This window comes from Sorex fumeus, unplaced genomic scaffold (assembly GCF_029834395.1).
Source record: "Sorex fumeus unplaced genomic scaffold, SorFum_2.1 ptg000086l, whole genome shotgun sequence".
NCBI lineage: Eukaryota > Metazoa > Chordata > Mammalia > Eulipotyphla > Soricidae > Sorex > Sorex fumeus.
The window spans coordinates 35,936,238-35,955,277 of record NW_026606143.1 but is presented as its reverse complement, the minus strand read 5'-3'; the positions used below and the strand labels follow the sequence as shown (position 1 = coordinate 35,955,277).

Genomic DNA, 19,040 nt, shown 5'->3' with positions numbered 1-19,040 from the left:
TCTTGACAAGAACCCCGACTCTAATTTTTGTCAGTATTTTATACCATAGGGTTACACAAGCTTCCATTCTTTGCTTATATACTGGTTTATTTTTAGTATTAACCCTCCTGATTTGGTGCTTGTTGATTGGTTGAGCCGTCCTGCTGGGTCCTGGGACTTTTCAAGGGGGGGGGTCTGGTTGGCTAGTTTCATTAGTTCCCCTTTCCCAGAAATGGAAATTTAACTCAGTTTCAGGAACTGGGCTTGCGGCCTAGCTGGATTTGCTTCACTTTTGCCGCCTGTCATAGCGTTGTTGTTGCTTACTGTGTTTCTCGTTTCATCATAAGTTATTTCTTTTAACTCAGGATTCTGTCTGTAACTCTTTACAATTCATTTTCCTTCTGGCGTAAGAAAATTTGCCAGGAAACATGGCAAACATAGCATCGAAATGCCAATTCGTGTAATTTTGAGATCCACGGGGCTCTGGAAAAGACTACTGATCTTTGAGCTGCCCTTGGCTCTTGATTTCCTTGATTTCCTCTATCCCTGGTAAAGGAAGTAGGGTTGGCTGTAGAAATCTGCAGCAAAGATCAGGTGTGCCTTCTGCTTCAGTTTTTCCCAGGTTCGACTGAATAGAAGGTCGAGACAAGAGGTCTATGCCTTTTCCCCCTTTGTTCACCAAAAAAGTCACTATCCTAAGAGGTAGTGGTAGGAGAACTGAGTGAGTGGGAGCGTTCACACATGGACAGCTGTGCATCTGGGCACATTTAATTCACAGGGAGTTGCCCCACAAGTCCTTTCACCAATTTTAGCATGTCCTAAAGTACTGAGAAAGAAGAGAAAATGGGGCTGCGAGTCCCAACTCGATTCAAGGGCATGGTAGCAGAGAGCTCTCCGGTGCCTTTTACACACATGTCTCTTCTTAAATACCTCTGAGAGCTTCTGCATCTTCAATGGGAAGCCAAAGTCACTACAAAGCCACCGGGACACCGCAGAAGCCACAGTTGGCGGGGTTCACATCTGGGGAGAGCAGGAGACTGGGCAGTGATCGAAGCGTCCAGCAGGGGGCTGGCATTCTCTGTCTATGAGTCGTCCAGCTTCCTCTTCAGAGTCTCAGCTCCGCAGAGCTGCCGTTTGCTGGTGTGGCGATGACGCGGGAAGCCGTCTGCCTATAGGATCAGAGGCCTCCTCTGTGCTGTTTTTTCCTACCCACTTTAAACCTTCAGATTCTAACTATCAGGAAAGGCAGGAAAGGCTGTGTGGAAAGAGCTGACCAAAAGTTCTTAGTGAACTGCAGCCAGGCCGACTCGGCTGAGAATGGAGCTAGAAAGACTGACTACAGGGAGGGATTAACTTGAAGCCTTGGGGGGTCTGGGGGGACGAGGGCTGAGTTTGGGATGCTGTCGGGCTGTGAGCTGACTGGACTCAGAGATGTGTTGCATTGGTCACTGGAAGGCCAGAGCAGCGCCAGCCTCAGTAGAGTGACAGTCGTGCCCGAACCCCATCATCTCCATGGACTCTGAGCATTTGTGTAGAAGAGCAGGAAGATCCCGGCATAGACCTTGTGCTCACCTTCAGCCAACTGCAGAATCGAAAGTTCAAGAACCAGCAACTCAAGACACCTCTTGGGTTAGCCAAGAGTCGAGAGGATGGCTCTGAATGAATCCTTCCTCTGGCACTTGAAATCGGACGCCTGGGTGGCCTACAATGACTCCAATCACAGCACGGACGTCCTGGAAAATGATGACTGGTTCCACCCGGAGATCCTCTATGTCATCCCTGCCGTGTACGGGGTCATCATCCTCATAGGCCTCGTGGGCAACATCACCCTGATCAAGGTCTTCTGCACGGTCAAGTCTATGCGCAGTGTGCCCAACCTCTTCATCTCCAGCCTGGCTCTGGGAGACCTGCTCCTCCTGGTTACCTGCGCGCCGGTGGATGCCAGCAGGTACCTGGCCGACAGATGGCTATTTGGCAGGATCGGGTGCAAGCTGATCCCCTTTATCCAGCTCACCTCTGTGGGGGTGTCAGTCTTCACACTCACAGCTCTCTCGGCAGACAGGTAAGCACTGGTGCATGCGAGGGACCGGCCCTTTGAGGATGGGACAGCCGAGTTGCCCATGGGACAGACGGTGCTGTTGACACACAGGAAAGTTTGACTCAAACTCAGATTCCCTTTCAGGCTTGTTCTTGCTTCAGGGAAGACTTCTGGTGTTTGGCGTGTTGGGTTAAGAATAAAAAGTGAGTGCCTGGCAGGGACACAGACAGAAGGGTGGCAGGCAGAGGACCCCTGGAACCCAGGGCATCATTGCCTTTTCAGGGGACGAATTGATTTAGCATTGCCTTTTTACTAACTTTTTCTCCCAGCAAAATTAATTGACCAGAGAGAAAAACAAGCACCTCACCCCCATTGAGTTTCAACCCGAGGCAAATGCTTTTCAGAAGCAATTGGGAATCGCCAGAGAACAGGGAAGTTCCCCTGTATTGCTTCTTCAAAATAGCCCTTCAGCAATCCAGGAGACATGCGACTTTTCCTTGAAATTCATTTTCCTCGGATGGTTTCAGTATTGTCACTGCTGATGTTTGTCTTTGACTGCCTGTAACTCAGCGCTTTGCATTTCAGACTTCCCAAATATCCCAAGTGAAATCAAGCATTATTTGAACTTTGTTTCTGAAGAAAACTGGATATTGAGATGGATATCTAATATTACTATCTTTTTGGATGTGTTTGGGGTTTGCTTGTTTTGTTGTGTTGTGTTGTGGGGAGGGAGAGGGAGTTTTGTATAGTGTTTTATTGGGGAAATATATATATATTTGTGAAATGCATTTCTTATATGAACATATGGCCTAAAATTCCCGTTGATTCATTCTGAAAATTTATATTTACTTTCTGAATATATTTATTCAGAGCCTCTCATGTAAAAAAAAAAGAAAAAAACGCTTGCTTGGACTAACCAGTCAGACAATATCTTCAGGTTATTCACACTAATGCTGAATGTGTCTTACGTACTTCTGACCTTCTGATATTGGACACAGGCATGACTAGACCCTCAAACGCATCACACTCCATGTGGTTAAAATAAGAAACTGGTACAGTAAATCAGAGATGATAAACTTTTTAAAAGCCAGTTGTACGTTCGTTACAGACTGTTAACATTATCTCAGGATTTGGGAGTGTACCAAAGAAGGCAGAGAATCAGCTCTTGAAAGTGTTTGTTTTTTTGAAGAAAATGCCCCACGTTTTAATACACATGGTACTGCAGTCTCGTTCTGCAGCGACTCAGTTCCCAGGTGATCTTGCTTTGTGGAGTGATGGACAAATAAAGATAGTGCTATCAGACATGTTATGGACATGTGTTTAGACTTAGCTGTGTGTTTAGACTTAGCTCAGCACACATGACATTGCCAAATTGAGAAGAACTAGTCCAGAAAGGTGGCTATTACACTGCATTGGCTGGACAGGTCTTGTCTCTTCCTTTATCTGCCCTGCACGTATTTGTTCAGGAGCTAAGAACCCTAGGCAGGTACAGGCATTGAGGCAAGAGAGGAAAACTTTGCAACTGGCACAAGGATGGGGGTCCATTACCCATGGCCCGGGGCATCTTAGAATGATGATGGTTTTCTTGATGGGAAGATGAGACATCACTGGCTTCCAGGTTGGAGACTGCAGTGGTCCAGATGGTGTTTTCTGTTTTCTGGGCTGAGGGGTGGAAAGGAGGGTTAGAATGGGGTGGGTGTGGGCATGAGCTCGGACCATGGAAAGATGCAATTATGTGAGCCTCCTCTTGGCCTTTCAGTGTAGACCCACTTCAACACCAGCCAGAAGGCTGTGGCAAAGGCTAGTGGCACCCTTTGGTATACTTTCACTGTGTTCAGGTTTATGGAGACTGCACTGCGAGATCAGAAAGTAGTAGGTTTTTGCTAAGTGGGTTAACTGAGTCACGGGGAGTGACAGTATCTCACCACTTTCAGCAAGGATGGATATTGACTTAGTTGAATAAAATAAAACTGTACTTGGATGGGGACGGGGTTGTATAGTTAAGTGACCAACGGCATGAATTTTTTGGAATTCAATCACTGGCAACCCTCTATCCCCTCCCGAAGAAACAAAAAGAAAAGAGGAATATGGGACTGTGCTGTTCTATTCATCTCATTTTTAAAAGCCATCAGGGTCTTCTCGTGAGGTTGGCAGGGCAAATATGTAACATGCACTTCTACAAGGTGTGAGCTGTGTCAGCAAACTGAGCAAGTACACAGATGTTACTCTACATCTTCATAGTAGCCTGAGCACCTCCCAGGTGGAGACAGGGAACTGTGTCAATTTCCAGGGATGTCTTTTATTCACCTTTCCAGTTAAGGCCCAACCCTGAGAGAGCCAGTCACTGCTTTGAGTCCAGTCCCCACAGATTATTTTCTCCAGTTCTTTAATCTTCTATGAATGGAACCATCTTTTTATGCTGGTGTCAGCATGCTTGTGACTGGCGCCCATAGCAATGATTTGCTCTCTAATTGCTGTGTGCTCATCATTGGATGAGTATATGTCAGTTTCTCCCCATTCTAGTCATGCTGATGGACTTTTAAGTTGTTTCCAGTTTGGAGTTGTTAATAACCTGCTATGGAGATTCTGATGTATGCCTCTGGGAAAGAGAAATGACTTCTCTTGGGTGTATGTCTGACAGTGTAATTGTTGTACCCTATGGGACATATATTTAGTAAATACCATCCAAGTGTTTTCCAAAGTGGTGATCTGCATTCAATAAAAGGGTGAACTGGAAAACTCTCCAAACATAATGATTTTCACAGTCTCGGGGAGTTTTAAAAATAGATTCGGGATCAGAGAGATAGGACAGTAGGTAAGGCGATTGCCATAATTTCAAACCTGACACTGTATGTAGCCCCTCCATGAGTGATTTCTGGAGAGCAGAGCCAGGAATAAGCCCTGAACACACCTAGGCAAGACCCCAAAACAAAATAAATGAAATAATAAAAGTAAACAGATCCTTAGCCTCCACCCTCAATTAACTGCATCAGGCTCTGCGAGGACATGCAGCAACATCTTCTTCCTGTTCCTGCTCCCTGTATTTGGACAGCAGTGCTAGGCCTCATCCCAACCCGCCTCTTGCAGTTCTCGCCTTCCCCGGGTGACCTTGAACCTTTGTTAGTATAAGAAGTAACATTTTTTTTCTAGAAACGTTTATACTGCTGTCTCTATGTCAAAGGCAGACATCAAGCTGGTTCCAGAAACCAGAATTTGAGTTTCACACAGCTGACAAACTGCAGGCTTGCATGCAAGCTCTCTCACAATCAGGCCTCACCCTTCTCCCTCCATGCTGCCTTCCTTCTCTTTGTATCTTTCCAGGTCCTGGTGCACGGTGGTTGCACAGTCTCCTTTCTGGCTTGGTTTCCTTGCTTATATTGGGTCTCGCCCACTCTCCAGAATGTTTCCTCCTTTTCTAAAGACTCTACTTTCAGGGCTGGAGAGATAGCACTGCGGGTAGGACGTTTGCCTTGCACGCGGCTGACCCGGGTTCGATTCCCAGCATCCCATATGGTTCCCCTGAGCACTGCCAGAAGTAACTCCTGAGTGCAGAGCCAGGAGTAACCCCTGTGCATCCCGGGTGTGACCCAAAAAGCAAAAAAAAAAAAGACTCTACTTTCCATCCTAGGTGATGTCTGGGCTTAGGATGGGCCTCAATAGCCCTGCATTTTGGGCTCTTTTCTGCCGCTGCTACCTATATGAGCAAGTTGGATCAAGTAATTGAAATCTCTGACCTTTAGTTGAATAATCTAGCAGAGCTGAGCTAGATGATTATTTCTCAGGCATGTCCCAAGTTTTCAAACCCTAGAATTTTTATCTATCATCTTGCCTGTGGGTCAGAATCTGGTTCAAATCTCCTTATGCTTCTCAGTTGGACCATTCTACCCCAAGTTTTCTGACCTTCTAGAGACGAAGCTGAAATGATCTGAGGCATTAATTATCTTGAGACACCTTTCATCTTGCCAGTTGGAAATATGGCATTCATCTTTTTAAAGCCTCTCATATATTCACTGCTTTACCTTTTAAAGTAGATTATTATAAATGTTGAGAGCAGGAATTTTTTTTATATATATATTCTTACATTTTCTCCTGAGCCTCCCATGCTTTCTTACAATGAATGGGTGATCAATAAATATTGATTAATTAAACATACAGTTAATTTATGCATGCTATTTTCTCAGTCTTAATATTCTCTTTCGGTAATCTTTGAAAGCATATTATGAAATAGGTATCATTCAGCCACCTCATTCTTATTCATTCCTCTCTGTTAAACTTTCATAAATGAGGGAAAAATTATACTTTTTAAATCAGTAAATAGATTGGGGGTATAAACAGATGGGTGGGTAGTTGTAACAATGGATGAATGGATGAGAGGGTGAATATATAGGTGAGTGTATGGGTGAATGGATGGATAGGTATATTTTTTACAAATTTTTCTTTCCTGTGAGAGGCTCATTTCTGTGTAAAGTGTTGTCTTAGCTTTATGAAATTAACAAACCGAATTGGATCCTCAACAGAGAAAAGGTAAAGAGGATTTGCATTTTCTTTTCCATTAAGTGTAAAATTTAAGCTGGATTTAATGTTCACTGCATATAATGTCCCAATCATATTATGTCTATTTCAGTATTATTAGTCAATGTTCTTTCTGCTAGAATGGAGCTGGCAGAATGAATCCCAAAGACAGACTTTTGCTGTAGTATGATTCTTCTGCTATTACATGGAAAATATTACCTATAACTTTTCCACTCTTGCACTTAGAAATGTGCAGAAACAAGGGAAAGTACTGGGCCTGAGTGATAGTACAGCAGGTAGGGCATTTGCCTTGCACACATCTCACTGGGATTCGATCTCTAGCACACCATATGGTTCACTGAGCATCACCAGAAGTGACCCCTGAGTGGAGAGCCAGAAGTAAACCCTGAGCACCAACAGGTGTGGCCCAAAAACAGAAAGAAAGAGAGAGAGAGAGAGGAAAAGAAAGAAAGAAAGAGAGAGAGAGAAAGGAAAAGAAAGAAAGAAAGAAAGAAAGAAAGAAAGAAAGAGGAAGGGAGGGAGGGAGGGAGGGAGGAGGGAGGGAGGGAGTAAGGGGGGAAGGAGGGAAGGAGTAAGGGAGGGAGGGGGGAAGGAGGAAGGGAGGGAGGGAGGGAGGGAGGAAGGAAGGAAGGAAGAAAGGAAGGAAGGAAGGAAGGAAGGAGGAGGGAGGAGGGAGGGAAGGAGGGAGGGAGAGAGGAAGGGAGGGAGGGGGAGGGAGGAAGGAAGGAAGACATAGTCTTCCGTTTATGTAAGCATATTGAAATATATTTTCTCTGATTTAATGGCAGGAAATTTGTGAGATAATATAGTTTTCAGTCTTTCTTACTATCCAAGGATGCATGGTCCAGCATGGTGACTACTAACCATATGTGGTTCTTTACATTTAAATTTAATTTGAGGGTCTGGAGCAATAGCACAACTGGTAGGGCGTTTGCCTTGCATGTGGCTGACCTGGGTTCGATTCCCAGCAATCCCATATGGTCCTCTGAGCATTGCCAGGAATAATTCCTGAGTGCAGAGCCAGGAGTAACCCCTGTGCATCTCCAGGTGTGACCCAAAAAGCAAATAAATAAATAAATTTAATTTGAAATAAAACTCAAAATTCAGTTTTATACTCGCTCCAGCTGTCCATCAAATGCTTATAGCCACGTGTGAGTCTATTAGACGGTGAAGATAAAGAGCAGTTCCATCACTGCAGAAAACTATGGTGGACGATGAAAAGGGGAGTCTGCTTTGATCCTTGGGGTCCAAATTTCTTTCCCAAGAACTATATTAACTGTTTTTTATCCTCCCTGTAAAAAGCAGTACCAGGAACAAAGCAGTACTAGGGTGCCGTCACATGCAAAGCAGTACCAGGGTACCGTCACAGGCGAATGTCACATGCTTCCCAGCTGCCCTTGCTAATGGTAAGATATCTTCCAGCACAATATTCTGAAAAATAAAAGAGGGAAGAAACCAGGCAGCCTGACAGAGTTCCCAGTGACAGGCTTGGGGCATGGAAGCATGCAGTGGTGAGACTTGGAGACCTTCTGAAGAAAGCATGTGGGACTCATGGTCCAGGCCTTGCCCATGACTTTCTGTTCCTATATCAAGATTGCTGTCACAGACACTGCTCACTGCTCACTGGCTCTCACATGCACCTCCCAGCTTCTCCCTTGTCTGACCTCTTTTCCCCTTCCCCTGTGGCTAGCCCATCCATGTCTCCTGGTCCTTTCTACTCTTGGAGGCCTAGTTCTAGTCTCCTGTCATCCATGGCACCTCCCAGATCCTTTGCTTTAGCTAATTACTTCTCCTTTCCAAGGCAGTCTGTTAACAAGGGAAAGTCTTCTAATTTGCATGACTAGGTCTTTTTTTTTTTTGGTTTTTTGGGTCACACCCAGCGATGCTCAGGGTTTACTACTGGCTCTGCACTCAGGAATTACTCCTGGCAATGCTCAGGGGACCATGTGGGATGCTGGGAATCCAACCCGGGTTGGCCGCGTGCAAGGCAAATGCCCTACCCGCTGTGCTATCACTCCAGTCCCGACTAGGTCTTTTTAATAGCTCTGTTTTCTACCTCAGGAGCTTGGGGGGTGGGGGTTGTGGATGATAGCTATGCCTTCTATAATACCTTACAGCTAGTTGAGGACAATAAGACAGCGTAGTTGATGCTCAGGACAGTGACAAAGCAATCAAGTCTAGCCTACAGGAAATCCTCTTCATGTCCAAACAAACCTTGGTTTGCCAAAGACTGACAGAGGTGCGGGAATTTGTTCTTGTCACACCAAATCAGCGTAGAATCGGACTGGAAGGTCCTTGACAACCAAGTTACTGCAGAGGAGTTAGAAACTGATCTTTAGATTTTCATCAAAGCAAAGTGACTCCAGGTGCCTTCTCTGAACCTAAAGCTATTGCCCCCAATCCCGCTGTCTCAGGGAACATTTCCTAAGAGACAACTCCAAGTTGGTTCCTTTAAAAGGGACCACCTCCATGATTCTGATGTCGGTGGGTCCCACAGGTGAGCTATATGAAGCAGGGAGGAGAAATATTTGGTCACTTTCTCCCCATCCACCTCTGCCATCCAGGACCCAAGGTTACTGGGTTCTCGTCTCGCCTCACAGAAAGGAATTTCAGAGTAGACAAGCAGTGAAATTACAGTTTTTATTTGGCAGTTTTGAAGGGAAGGAGGGAGAGGAAATGGGAGAGAGTGGAGAGTAACATGCTCAAGAGAGAACCTGGCTTCTCCAAGGGCAGAGAGAGCCCCTACACACCTCCCAGCATTAGACATGAAAGCACACATTTCAAGAGGGAAGATGCGGGCAGCACATGTGCTCAGGCATCACATGTGCTCGGCCATGTGGGCGCAAGCAGCGCATGGGCTCGGGCAGCATATGCGCGCCCTTCCTTTGTTCCAGGTGGGTTTTATAGGGTATCTTCTCAGGATGTCTTGGTCTGGAATGTTCAGAAGTCTTCTCTGGGCTGAATCACTAAAGTTGGGTTATTCGAGGAATTTCCTTCATGGGGAGGGGTCCAATCTTCTCAGGGTCCTGTGCCTGCGCCAGGTGAGGGTCTTCTCAGGCCTTAGTTCCTATTTTCTGTAATGTTGGCCTTTTGCAACTTCAGAGCTATTACTTCCCAGGAAATGTACTGCCATCGCCTGGGGAGGGCGCCTTCCCTAACAATTCCACAGGCTTTTTTAGTCCCCGTTCACTGATTGTGAGGAGATGGGCTCTTTTTTTTTTTTTTTAATTAGTGAGACACCATGAGGTACAGTTGTAAACTTACAAATTTTTTGTGCTTGGGTTTCAATTATACAATAATCAAATACCCATCCCTCCACCAGTGCCCATTTCCTGCCACCACGGATCCCAGTATCCCTCCTCCCCCTCCCCCCCCATCCCACCCTGCCTCTGTGCCAGGGCATACCCTTTTGTTCTCTCTCTTGTTTTGGGTGTTGTGGTTTGCAAAAGAGGCATTGAGTGGCAACCATGTTTGGTGTATAGTCTACTTTCAGCATGCTTCTCCCATCCTGGGAGGATCCTCCCAACACCAAGTGTTACTACATGGAAAGTATCATGTTAAGCGAAATGAGTCAGAAAGAGAGGGACAGACATAGAAAGATTGTATTCATCTGGGGGAACATAAAGTAACAAAATAGGAGACTGACACCCAAGAATGGCCGAGATTAGTACGAGATAGGCTCTTTTTCACAAAGGAAGACTACATTTAATTTCTTGGGATGCATCTTCCTTGGAAAATCCTTCTGTTTGGAGCATCTTACCAGAGCTACCTGTTCCTCACGCATTCGTTATAACACAGATTCCTCAAGCCTGTGCTACCTCTTCTATAAGACAGTACTGGTGGTCAGCTGGGACTCAGCAGTGCTGGAGAGCAGATGCAGGGGATTGGGACAGAAAAGAGGAGGAGGGGAGAGGGGGACTTGCCAAAGGTGGGCTGAGCAGAGGGAAAGAGCAGCAGAGAACTTTGAGCCTGCCTTTGCATGCCTTACCTTTGAAACACATAGACTTTTATGTAACTCGTAATCATTTCCAAAAACTGAATATTCATAGAGACAAAAATTAAAGTCACACAGTGTATCAGGAAGCAGCATAGCCTGAATGACTCCCTGGTGTGGTGTTGGAACTGTTGATGATAACATCTTGGAAGACAGAGGAAGCTGTTCTTTTGCACTTCTCCTGGTGTGTGAGGTTTGCATGACTTCTCTCTTAATTAAAACACAGGATTTGCAAAAGAAAGGACCCCAAATGTACCCATTCCAGTTCTTTTACCACCATTACCACCCTCTAACAGAACAAAGAAATTCTATCTGTTCTAGCTAGCTTCTAAGTTCTGTGTTTAGGATCTAATCTTGATGGACTTGGAAACTGCTCAGAGGCTGCTGGTTCATTTCATTTATTTTTATTTATTTTTTTTATTAGTGAAACACCACGAGGTACAGTTATAGACTTACAAATTTTTGTGCTTGGGTTTCAGTTATACAATGATCAAATACCCATCCCTCCACCAGCGCCCATCCTCCACCACCACAGGTCCCAGCATCCCTCCCGCCCCCCATCCCCCCATCCCACCCTGCCTCTGTGGCAGGGCATTCCCTTTTGTTCTCTCTCTCCTTTTGGGTCCTGTGGTTTGCAAGAGAGGCATTGAGTGGCAATCATGTTTGGTCTATAGTCTTCTTTCAGCATGCTTCTCCCATCCTGGGGAGATCCTCCCAACACCCTTTATTTGGTGCTCCCTTCTCTATCTGAGCTTCTTTTTGCCCTAGCACGTGTGGCTGACCTCGAAGTCATGGAGCAAAATTGCTGGTTCATTTTACATAGTAAATGTCACCAGCCACAGGTTGTCATTTGTCCCTGAGCCTAGTAAAAACCAATACTATTCCATCATCTCTGGTCCCCTTACCCAGGTTGACTGAGGTGTAATTTACATACAGTACTTCTTTTTTCCATAAGTAGAGTCCAATTTATATTCTGGGACATGTGTAATTTTACAGACTCTGTTTACTCTGTGATAAATACTGTGCTGTTTCTTTTACAGAAAGCACCAGCTTAAGTCCTTACAAAAGTATAAAGAAGTGGTATTCTTTTTTTAAAAAAAATTAATGAATCACCATGTGGTACAGTTACAGACTTACAAACTTTTGCGATTATGTTTCAGTCATACAACGATGAGTACCCATCCCTCCACCAGTGCCCATTCTCCACCACCAACGATCCCAAGCATCCCTCCCGTCACCCTCCCATTCCTCCCACCTCTGTGGAAGGCACATTCTCTTTTTCTCTCTCTCCTTTTGGGTGTTATGCTTTGCAATACGGGTATTAGGTGGTCATCATGGTCGGTCCATATATACAGTATGTTTTTAGGAATACACTTCTCTAAGTGTCACTGTCACTGTCCTCCCGTTGTTCATCGATTTGCTCAAGCGGGCCCAGTAACGTCTCCATTGTGATGCTTGTTACTGTGTTTGGCATATCGAATACGTCACGGGTAGTTTGCCAGGCTTTGCCGAGAGGGCGAGATACTCTCAGTAGCTTGCCGGGCTCTCCGAGAGGGGCGGAAGAATCGAACCTGGGTCGGCCAGGTCGGCCACGTGCAAGGCAAATGGCCTACCACTGTGCTATCGCTCCAGCCCCCACACTTCTCTAATAGTTGATAAAAATAACACTCCCACCACAACGTAGAACTTCCCTTTTCTCTGGGTGTAAGGAAAATCCCTCATCTCTCTGTGTTCTTCTCAGGCTCGGCATGGAATCAAAGGCCCTTGGATGGGTTAGACAAGGAAAAATCAATTGCACAACGTATGAATGGAGGATAAACATAGCTCTGAATTCTAAAGCAAAATGGGGTAAATCCGGAATATTTACCCTGGCACATCGAGAAGAGAGGTGGGGAACTTTCTATGATAAGAAGGGGAGCACGGGGCTGGAGCGACAGTACAGCAGGTAGGGTGTTTGCCTTGCACATGGCCGACCCGAGTTCAATTCTCCTCATCCCACATGGTCCCTCAAGCACCGCCAGGAGTAATTCCTGAGTTCAGAGCCAGGAGGAACCCCTGAGCATCGCTGGGTGTTACCCAAAAAGTAAAACAAAAGGGGGAGAAGCATTCCACTTTTACTCTGACGGTAAAAAGATGAGCATCACTCAGAGTTAGAACATTTAACTGATAAACCTGCACCAGCAAGATCCCCTCGAACTATATTCTCAAAGGAGGAATAGTGACTTTTTTTTTGCTTTTTGGTTCACACCTGGCAATGCACAGGGGTTACTCCTGGCTCTGCACTCCGAAATTACTCCTGGCGGTGCTCCGGGGACCATATGGGATGCTGGGAATCGAACCCTAGTCAGCTGCGTGCAAGGCAAATACCCTACCCAACTATGCTATTGCTCCAGCCCCCAGTGTCTGCTTCTTTAGCCAAAGAATTGAGAACAGAATAGTGAAATTGGTGGGTCTTTGTGGGGTGGCTTACATGAGGCAGGGAAGAGAGAGACAGTCACTTTTGTCACTTTCTCCCCATCTACCTCTTCCACCCCGAGGCCCTGTGGGAAGGACTCTGCAATGAGCCCCTGCAGCACAGGCCAGAGCCCCACCAGCTCTGCCAGGTGACCTTCAGGCCACACCTGTCTTCTCGGCAAGGGATTTAATCCCCACCACCTAAGATTTCTCTCCGGGAACTACAGACTCAGGCTGGAGCTAGGAAGAGTGCTCTTTGAAGGAAAGGAAAGTCAGTCCTAGACCTGACCCAGGGTTTCAGGTTCTTGTCCTAGCTCTCAGAAAGGAATTTCAGGAGTGGATGAGCAGTGAAGTAGAACAGATTTTATTTGAAGGGTTTTTTTTTTTTTGGAAGGGGAAGGAGGGAGAGAAAGCGAGAGAGTAACACACTCAAGGGAGGAGGCGAGCTTCTCCAAAGACGGAGAGAGCCCAGTCCACGTCTCAAGAGGGAAGATGCAGGTGACACGTGTGCTCGGCCATGTGGGCACAAGCAGTGCATGGGCTCTGTGCACACTTCCTTTGTTCAAGGGGGCTTTTATAGGGTTTCTCCAACCTGCCGCCAGGTGGGGCTTTCTAGCTAGGTAAGAGTTCGTTGCTAGCGCGGTTGCCAAGGGGGTTGCCCGGAGTTTCTCTGACAGAGATGAGGGTCCTTCAGGTGTCCTAAATCTCTTTCAGGTCCTTAATTGTAGTCGCTATCTCTGCTGAAGTTTGTGTCTCTGCAGGGTCCAGCCTCCTCAGGGTCATCACTGGTGCCAGGAAGATCTTATCAGGCCTAGGCCTTAATTCTTGCAGCTTCAGTATTAATTGGATTTATTACTTCTCCGAAATTCCGTTGCCATGGGCCCTCTCTTATCTATCTGCCTGCCTCTGAAGAAATTTCTTCACATCCTAGGTCTTTTACTGCTTTTCTTTGAACTTAAAATAACTTGCATTCTTTAAGTCAGGGTGGCTGACTTCCCGAGTCCCACAGTCCTCATTCCAAGATAACGCTGGTCTGGTCGGAAGAAGCCTAAATGAGCATATTGATAAAAGTTCATCTGTCCCCCCCCCCCCTTTTTTTTTTGGAGGAAGGGTGGTCAGACTAGTCCCTCCCCCCTCCCCTCTATCTCCAGAAATCCTCTCATATCCCTTCGTAGTTTATACAATTTTTCTACTTTCTGCTCCTGAAAACCTGTGATTATCCCCCCACCCCACCTCAACCCTACCCCCCCCCCCAGAATTCAGGGGTTATTCCTGGCTGTGTTCAGGGGACACGGTTACCATAGCCACATGCAAGCAAGTAAGCAAGTTCCTTACCTCCTTACTATCATTCTGGCCCCACAATTATTTTTTGGGGGGGGGTCACACCCGGCGATGCACAGGGGTTACTCCTGGCTCTGCACTCAGGAATTACCCCTGGCAGTGGTCAGGGGACCATATGGGATGCTGGGAATCGAACCCGGGTCAGCTGCGTGCAAGGCAAACACCCTACCCGCTGTGTTATTGCTTCAGTCCCAAGGCCCCACAATTCTTTAAATAATAAAAATAAGTTTATGGATTCAATGTTAAATAGGGAAGTAAATGTCTAAAATATACTTAGGAATCATATATCTGACTTAATATCACCATAAATTACACATTCAAATAAGCTGGTAAATTCCACAAATATTCACCAAATCTAGAAAAGTGACATCACATTCATTAATTAACCGCTAGGCACATATCTGTCCTGCTTGTTTCCTTATATATTTTGACTTTCATTCTCATTTGTCTTCTCTTAAAATGATGGTTGTTTAGTGGTGTGATTAAAGCTGACTTGTTAATGAGAGCATAGAGAAGCTTGTTTCAGTTTCATAACTCATCATTGCTAATATCATATAAATGTTTCGGATTGTTTAAGAGAGCTGTTTCAAGCTTCTTTTCTATATTTCTGTAAAATTTCACTCATTTCAAGTCTTTAGCTGTCTTGAATAGTCTTAAATATTCATTTCACTTAGTGATACTCCTTAGCCTATCTGCCATAATGTCTTTGCATTCTGAGTTTTGTGTTATATTCATCAATGTCTGTATTTTGTGGCTATGCATAACCTTTATACAAACACAGTTCCTCTTTGTAATTTGGCCCCAGGTTTCTGACCTTTACAGACTATGAGATAGCCTTGATTTTGCTTATGTATTGGATTTAGATCTGCCCTCTTATTCCAGGGTATTCGTTGGTCTCATCTGTTCCATGATCTTTTTTTTTTTTTTGCCTTTTGGGCCACACCCAGCAATGCTCAGTGGTCACTCCTGGCTCTGCACTCAGGAATTACTCCTGGCGGTGCTCGGGGGACCATATGGGATGCCGGGAACCGAATCCGGGTTGGCCGCATGTTAGGCAAACGCCCTACCCACTGTGCTATCGCTCCAGCCCCTATTCCATGATCTTTTTTCCTCTCCTTTTTTTTCTTCTTTTAATAAATTAATTAAATATTTTAATTAACCTATTTATCACCTTCTCCCACCTCCTCACTCTGTTATAAATTTGCTGATTATACTAACTCAATATTCTTTTAGGGACTGCTCTACAATTTACAACATGTATCTTTGACTTATTAGAATTTATTATAGAAGCTCTCCACTTTGTAGATAATGAATGCACAGATAATAGGACATTTTAACTTCACTGACATTAACTCCTATTTTCTGTGGTGGTGGTGGTGGTGGTGATGTGTGTGTGTGTGTGTGTGTGTGTGTGTGTGTGGTGATTGTTGTCTATTTTAATTCCATCTAATTTAAAAATCCACAGGCATTAAGTTTATTGTTTTTCCGTACTTTACACATATTTATTTTTAGACTGAGATTTATTCATGTATTTATTATTTCTCTTGTTCTCCATTCTTCTCTGCATCTTTATAAGTTTATCTGAGATAATTTAGTTCTTTTCCAAACCCACTTAAGTATTTCACTTACTCTAAATCTAAACAGGCATTTTATGGTGGTTTCTTTGTCTGAAAATGTCTTAATTTCATGTACTTTGGGGCAGGATATTTTTACTGCGCACAAAATTCTAGGCTGGCAGTTCTTAGGTTTCACACGTGAAGCTAAGATTCTTTTTCCCCTGACTTGCTCTAAAAAGCCACATGCCACTTTTATTGTTGCTTCTTTAATATTATTCATATTTTCTCTTATCATTGGTTTAGAGTAGATTTATTATAACACACTTGGCTGTGATTTTTTTTGTATTACTTTTCCCTGCTTGAGAGTCATAGTTTTCTTTTTCCTTCCCTTTCTTTCTTTGCCTTTCATTTTTGGGCGGCCACACCTTGCTGTGCTCCGAGTTTACTCCTGGCTCTATGCTCAGACATCACTCCTGGCAGTGCTCAGGGGACCATATGGGGTGCCAAGAATCAAATCTGGGTGGAATGTGTGCAAGACAAGTGCCCCACCCACTGAACTCTCTCCTGAGCTTTCTTTCTTTTTAGTTTTTAAAAGAAATGTATTTATATTATAAAGTGATAACTTTGTCAAGTTGTAGCTTGGGACTTCTAGTCAGTTTTTATTTATTTTTCATTTTATTGTTGTTTGTTATTGTTTTCAGATTTTTTTTTGAACCACACTTGATGATGCCCCGGAGTTACTCCTGGCTCTGCACTCAGAAATCACTCCTGGCATACTCCAGGGTCCATATGGGCTGCTGGAAATCTAACCTGGGTCTGCCGCATTCAAGAAAAGCGTTCTACTGCTGTACTTTCAATCTAGCCCTCTCAAAAAATTTTTTTATTTTATTTTAGTCAATATTTTAAAGTTCTCCAACATTGTCCCCATTCATCTTTAAATTATTAGAGATTCTACTCCGTTCTCAGTCTCTCTGTTGCTGCTTAAAATTTGACAGATGACTGGTTAAAGAAACTTTGGCGCCTTTACACAATGGAGTACTATGTAGCTGTTGGAAAAGATGAAGTCATGACATTTACATACAAGTGGTACTACATGGAAAGTATCATGTTAAGCGAAATGAGTCAGAAAGAGAGGGATAGACACAGAAAGATTGCATTCATCTGGGGAACATAAAGTAACAAAATGGGAGACCAACACCCAGGAGTGGCCGAGATTAGTACCAGGAATTTTGCTCCATGACTTGGAGGCCAGCCACACGTGCTAGGGGAAAAGGCAGCTCAGATAGAGAAGGGAGCACCAAATAAAGGGTGTTGGGAGGATCCTCCCAGGATGGGAGAAGCATGCTGAAAGTGGACTATAGACCAAACATGATTGCCACTCAATGCCTCTCTTGCAAACCACAGGACCCAAAAGGAGAGAGAGAGAACAAAAGGGAATGCCCTGCCACAGAGGCAGGGTGGGATGGGGAGATGGGGGGTGGGAAGGATGCTGGGACTCGTGGTGGTGGAGGATGGGCGCTGGTGGAGGGATGGGTACTTGATCATTGTATAACTGAAACCCAAGCACAAAAATTTGTAAGTCTACAACTGTACCTCATGGTGTCTCACTAATTAAAAAAATTTTTTTTTAAATTTGGGAAATGTCTGTAGGGAAAATAATGCTGAAGAACAGCTTCACTTCCTTCTGTGCAGGCTTCTGGGCCCTCAAATCCTTACTGCCTTGGCATTCCTCTGATGTTTTCAAAGAGACTTTCAAACTTTTAATTTTAGAACAGTTGGTCAACAACAAGCTAGTGAACCATGATCAGAAGTAAGAGTCCTGAGACTGGAGCGATAGTACAGTGGGTAGGGCGATTTTTTTTTATGTAAACAAAATTTTATGAGTTTCTATTATGTGACAGCAATTTCCTAGCTCTCTGGAGGAAAATCAAGATAAATAGATATGACAAAGTCCCTGAATCCCAGGAACATTATCTTAGTAAGGGAAAACCATGCATCTCCTAGCCTGTATGGGCGTTTGCCTTGCAAGCGGCCAACCTGGGTTCGATTCCCGGCATCCCTTATGGTCCCCCAAGCACCACCAGGACTAATTTCTGAGTCCAGAGCCAGGGGTAACCCCTGAGCATCGCTGGGTGTGACCCAAAAAGAAAAAAAAATGAAGAAGAAGTAAGAATCCTAGAGAACCTCTTTCAGAGACCTGGAAGAATCAGAACTACCTAATCAGACCTGTGCTATCAGTAAATAATCATCTCAGCAGTTTTGAGTAGAGCCATGAGCTGTGGCTAAGCTCGGAGTGAGGAAGGCGAGAGCAGTAGGCACTGCCAACCCTGCAAGTACATCAGAGCCTTGGGGGAACTTTAAGCTAGGCCCAGACTCTGAGCCCAGGAAGCAGGTGCTGGAGCCGACAATTAGTGGTGACAACTGAAGTGTCATAGGACAGAAAAAAAAAAAAATGTTCCTTTTAAGATACTTTCCTTTAAACTTTATTGCTTTTATTTTTTCTCTCTCCCTTTTAAAAATTAAAAAAAAATTATTGTATTGCACTCAGAAGAGTTGGCTAGGCGTCATAGCTGAAGGTCACATAAACGGAGGGAAAATGCAAAATATTTGGCTTAGAAGACATTTAATATCAGTATAAGAATTCACAGTGACAATAATATGTCCATGAGACTCACTAATTTCTTTGGTCTTCAACATATATGTAGCATAATTACAGATCAGCTTTAAGGTTCATGAGGTTTCTTTTTTTCCCCCTTTCCTAGTTGTTTTTATTCTGAGAGTATTTCAAACCAGGGTCATTAAAGAAATGAAGCAGTCATGAAATTTACATACAAGTGGTACAATATGGAAAGTATCATGCTAAGCGAAATGAGTCAGAAAGAGAGGGATAGACATAGAAAGATTGCATTCATCTGGGGGATATAAAGTAACAAAGTATGAGATTAATACCCAAGAATAGCTGAGATCAGCACCAGGAGGATTACTCCATAACTTAGAGGCCAGCCGGGTATCCTAGAGGAAAGGGCTATTCAGATAGAGAAGGGAGCACCAAATAAAGGATGTTTGGAGGATCCTCCCAGGAGGGGAGATGCATGTCGAAAGTAGACTATGGACTGAACATGTTTGCCACTCAATGCCTCTTTTG

The 19,040-nt window shown here is 44.5% G+C and overlaps 1 protein-coding gene across 1 annotated transcript in view; it reads left to right on the top strand.

The window, feature by feature from the left end:
• Positions 1-1,365: 1,365 nt before the first annotated feature.
• Positions 1,366-19,040, top strand: part of GRPR (gastrin releasing peptide receptor) — a 45,885-nt gene continuing 28,210 nt past the window's right edge. The window contains exon 1 of the mRNA XM_056131288.1: positions 1,366-2,041. Within this exon, the coding sequence (XP_055987263.1) occupies positions 1,629-2,041 (413 nt within the window). The 5' untranslated portion in view covers positions 1,366-1,628. The remainder of the gene's footprint in view (positions 2,042-19,040) is intronic.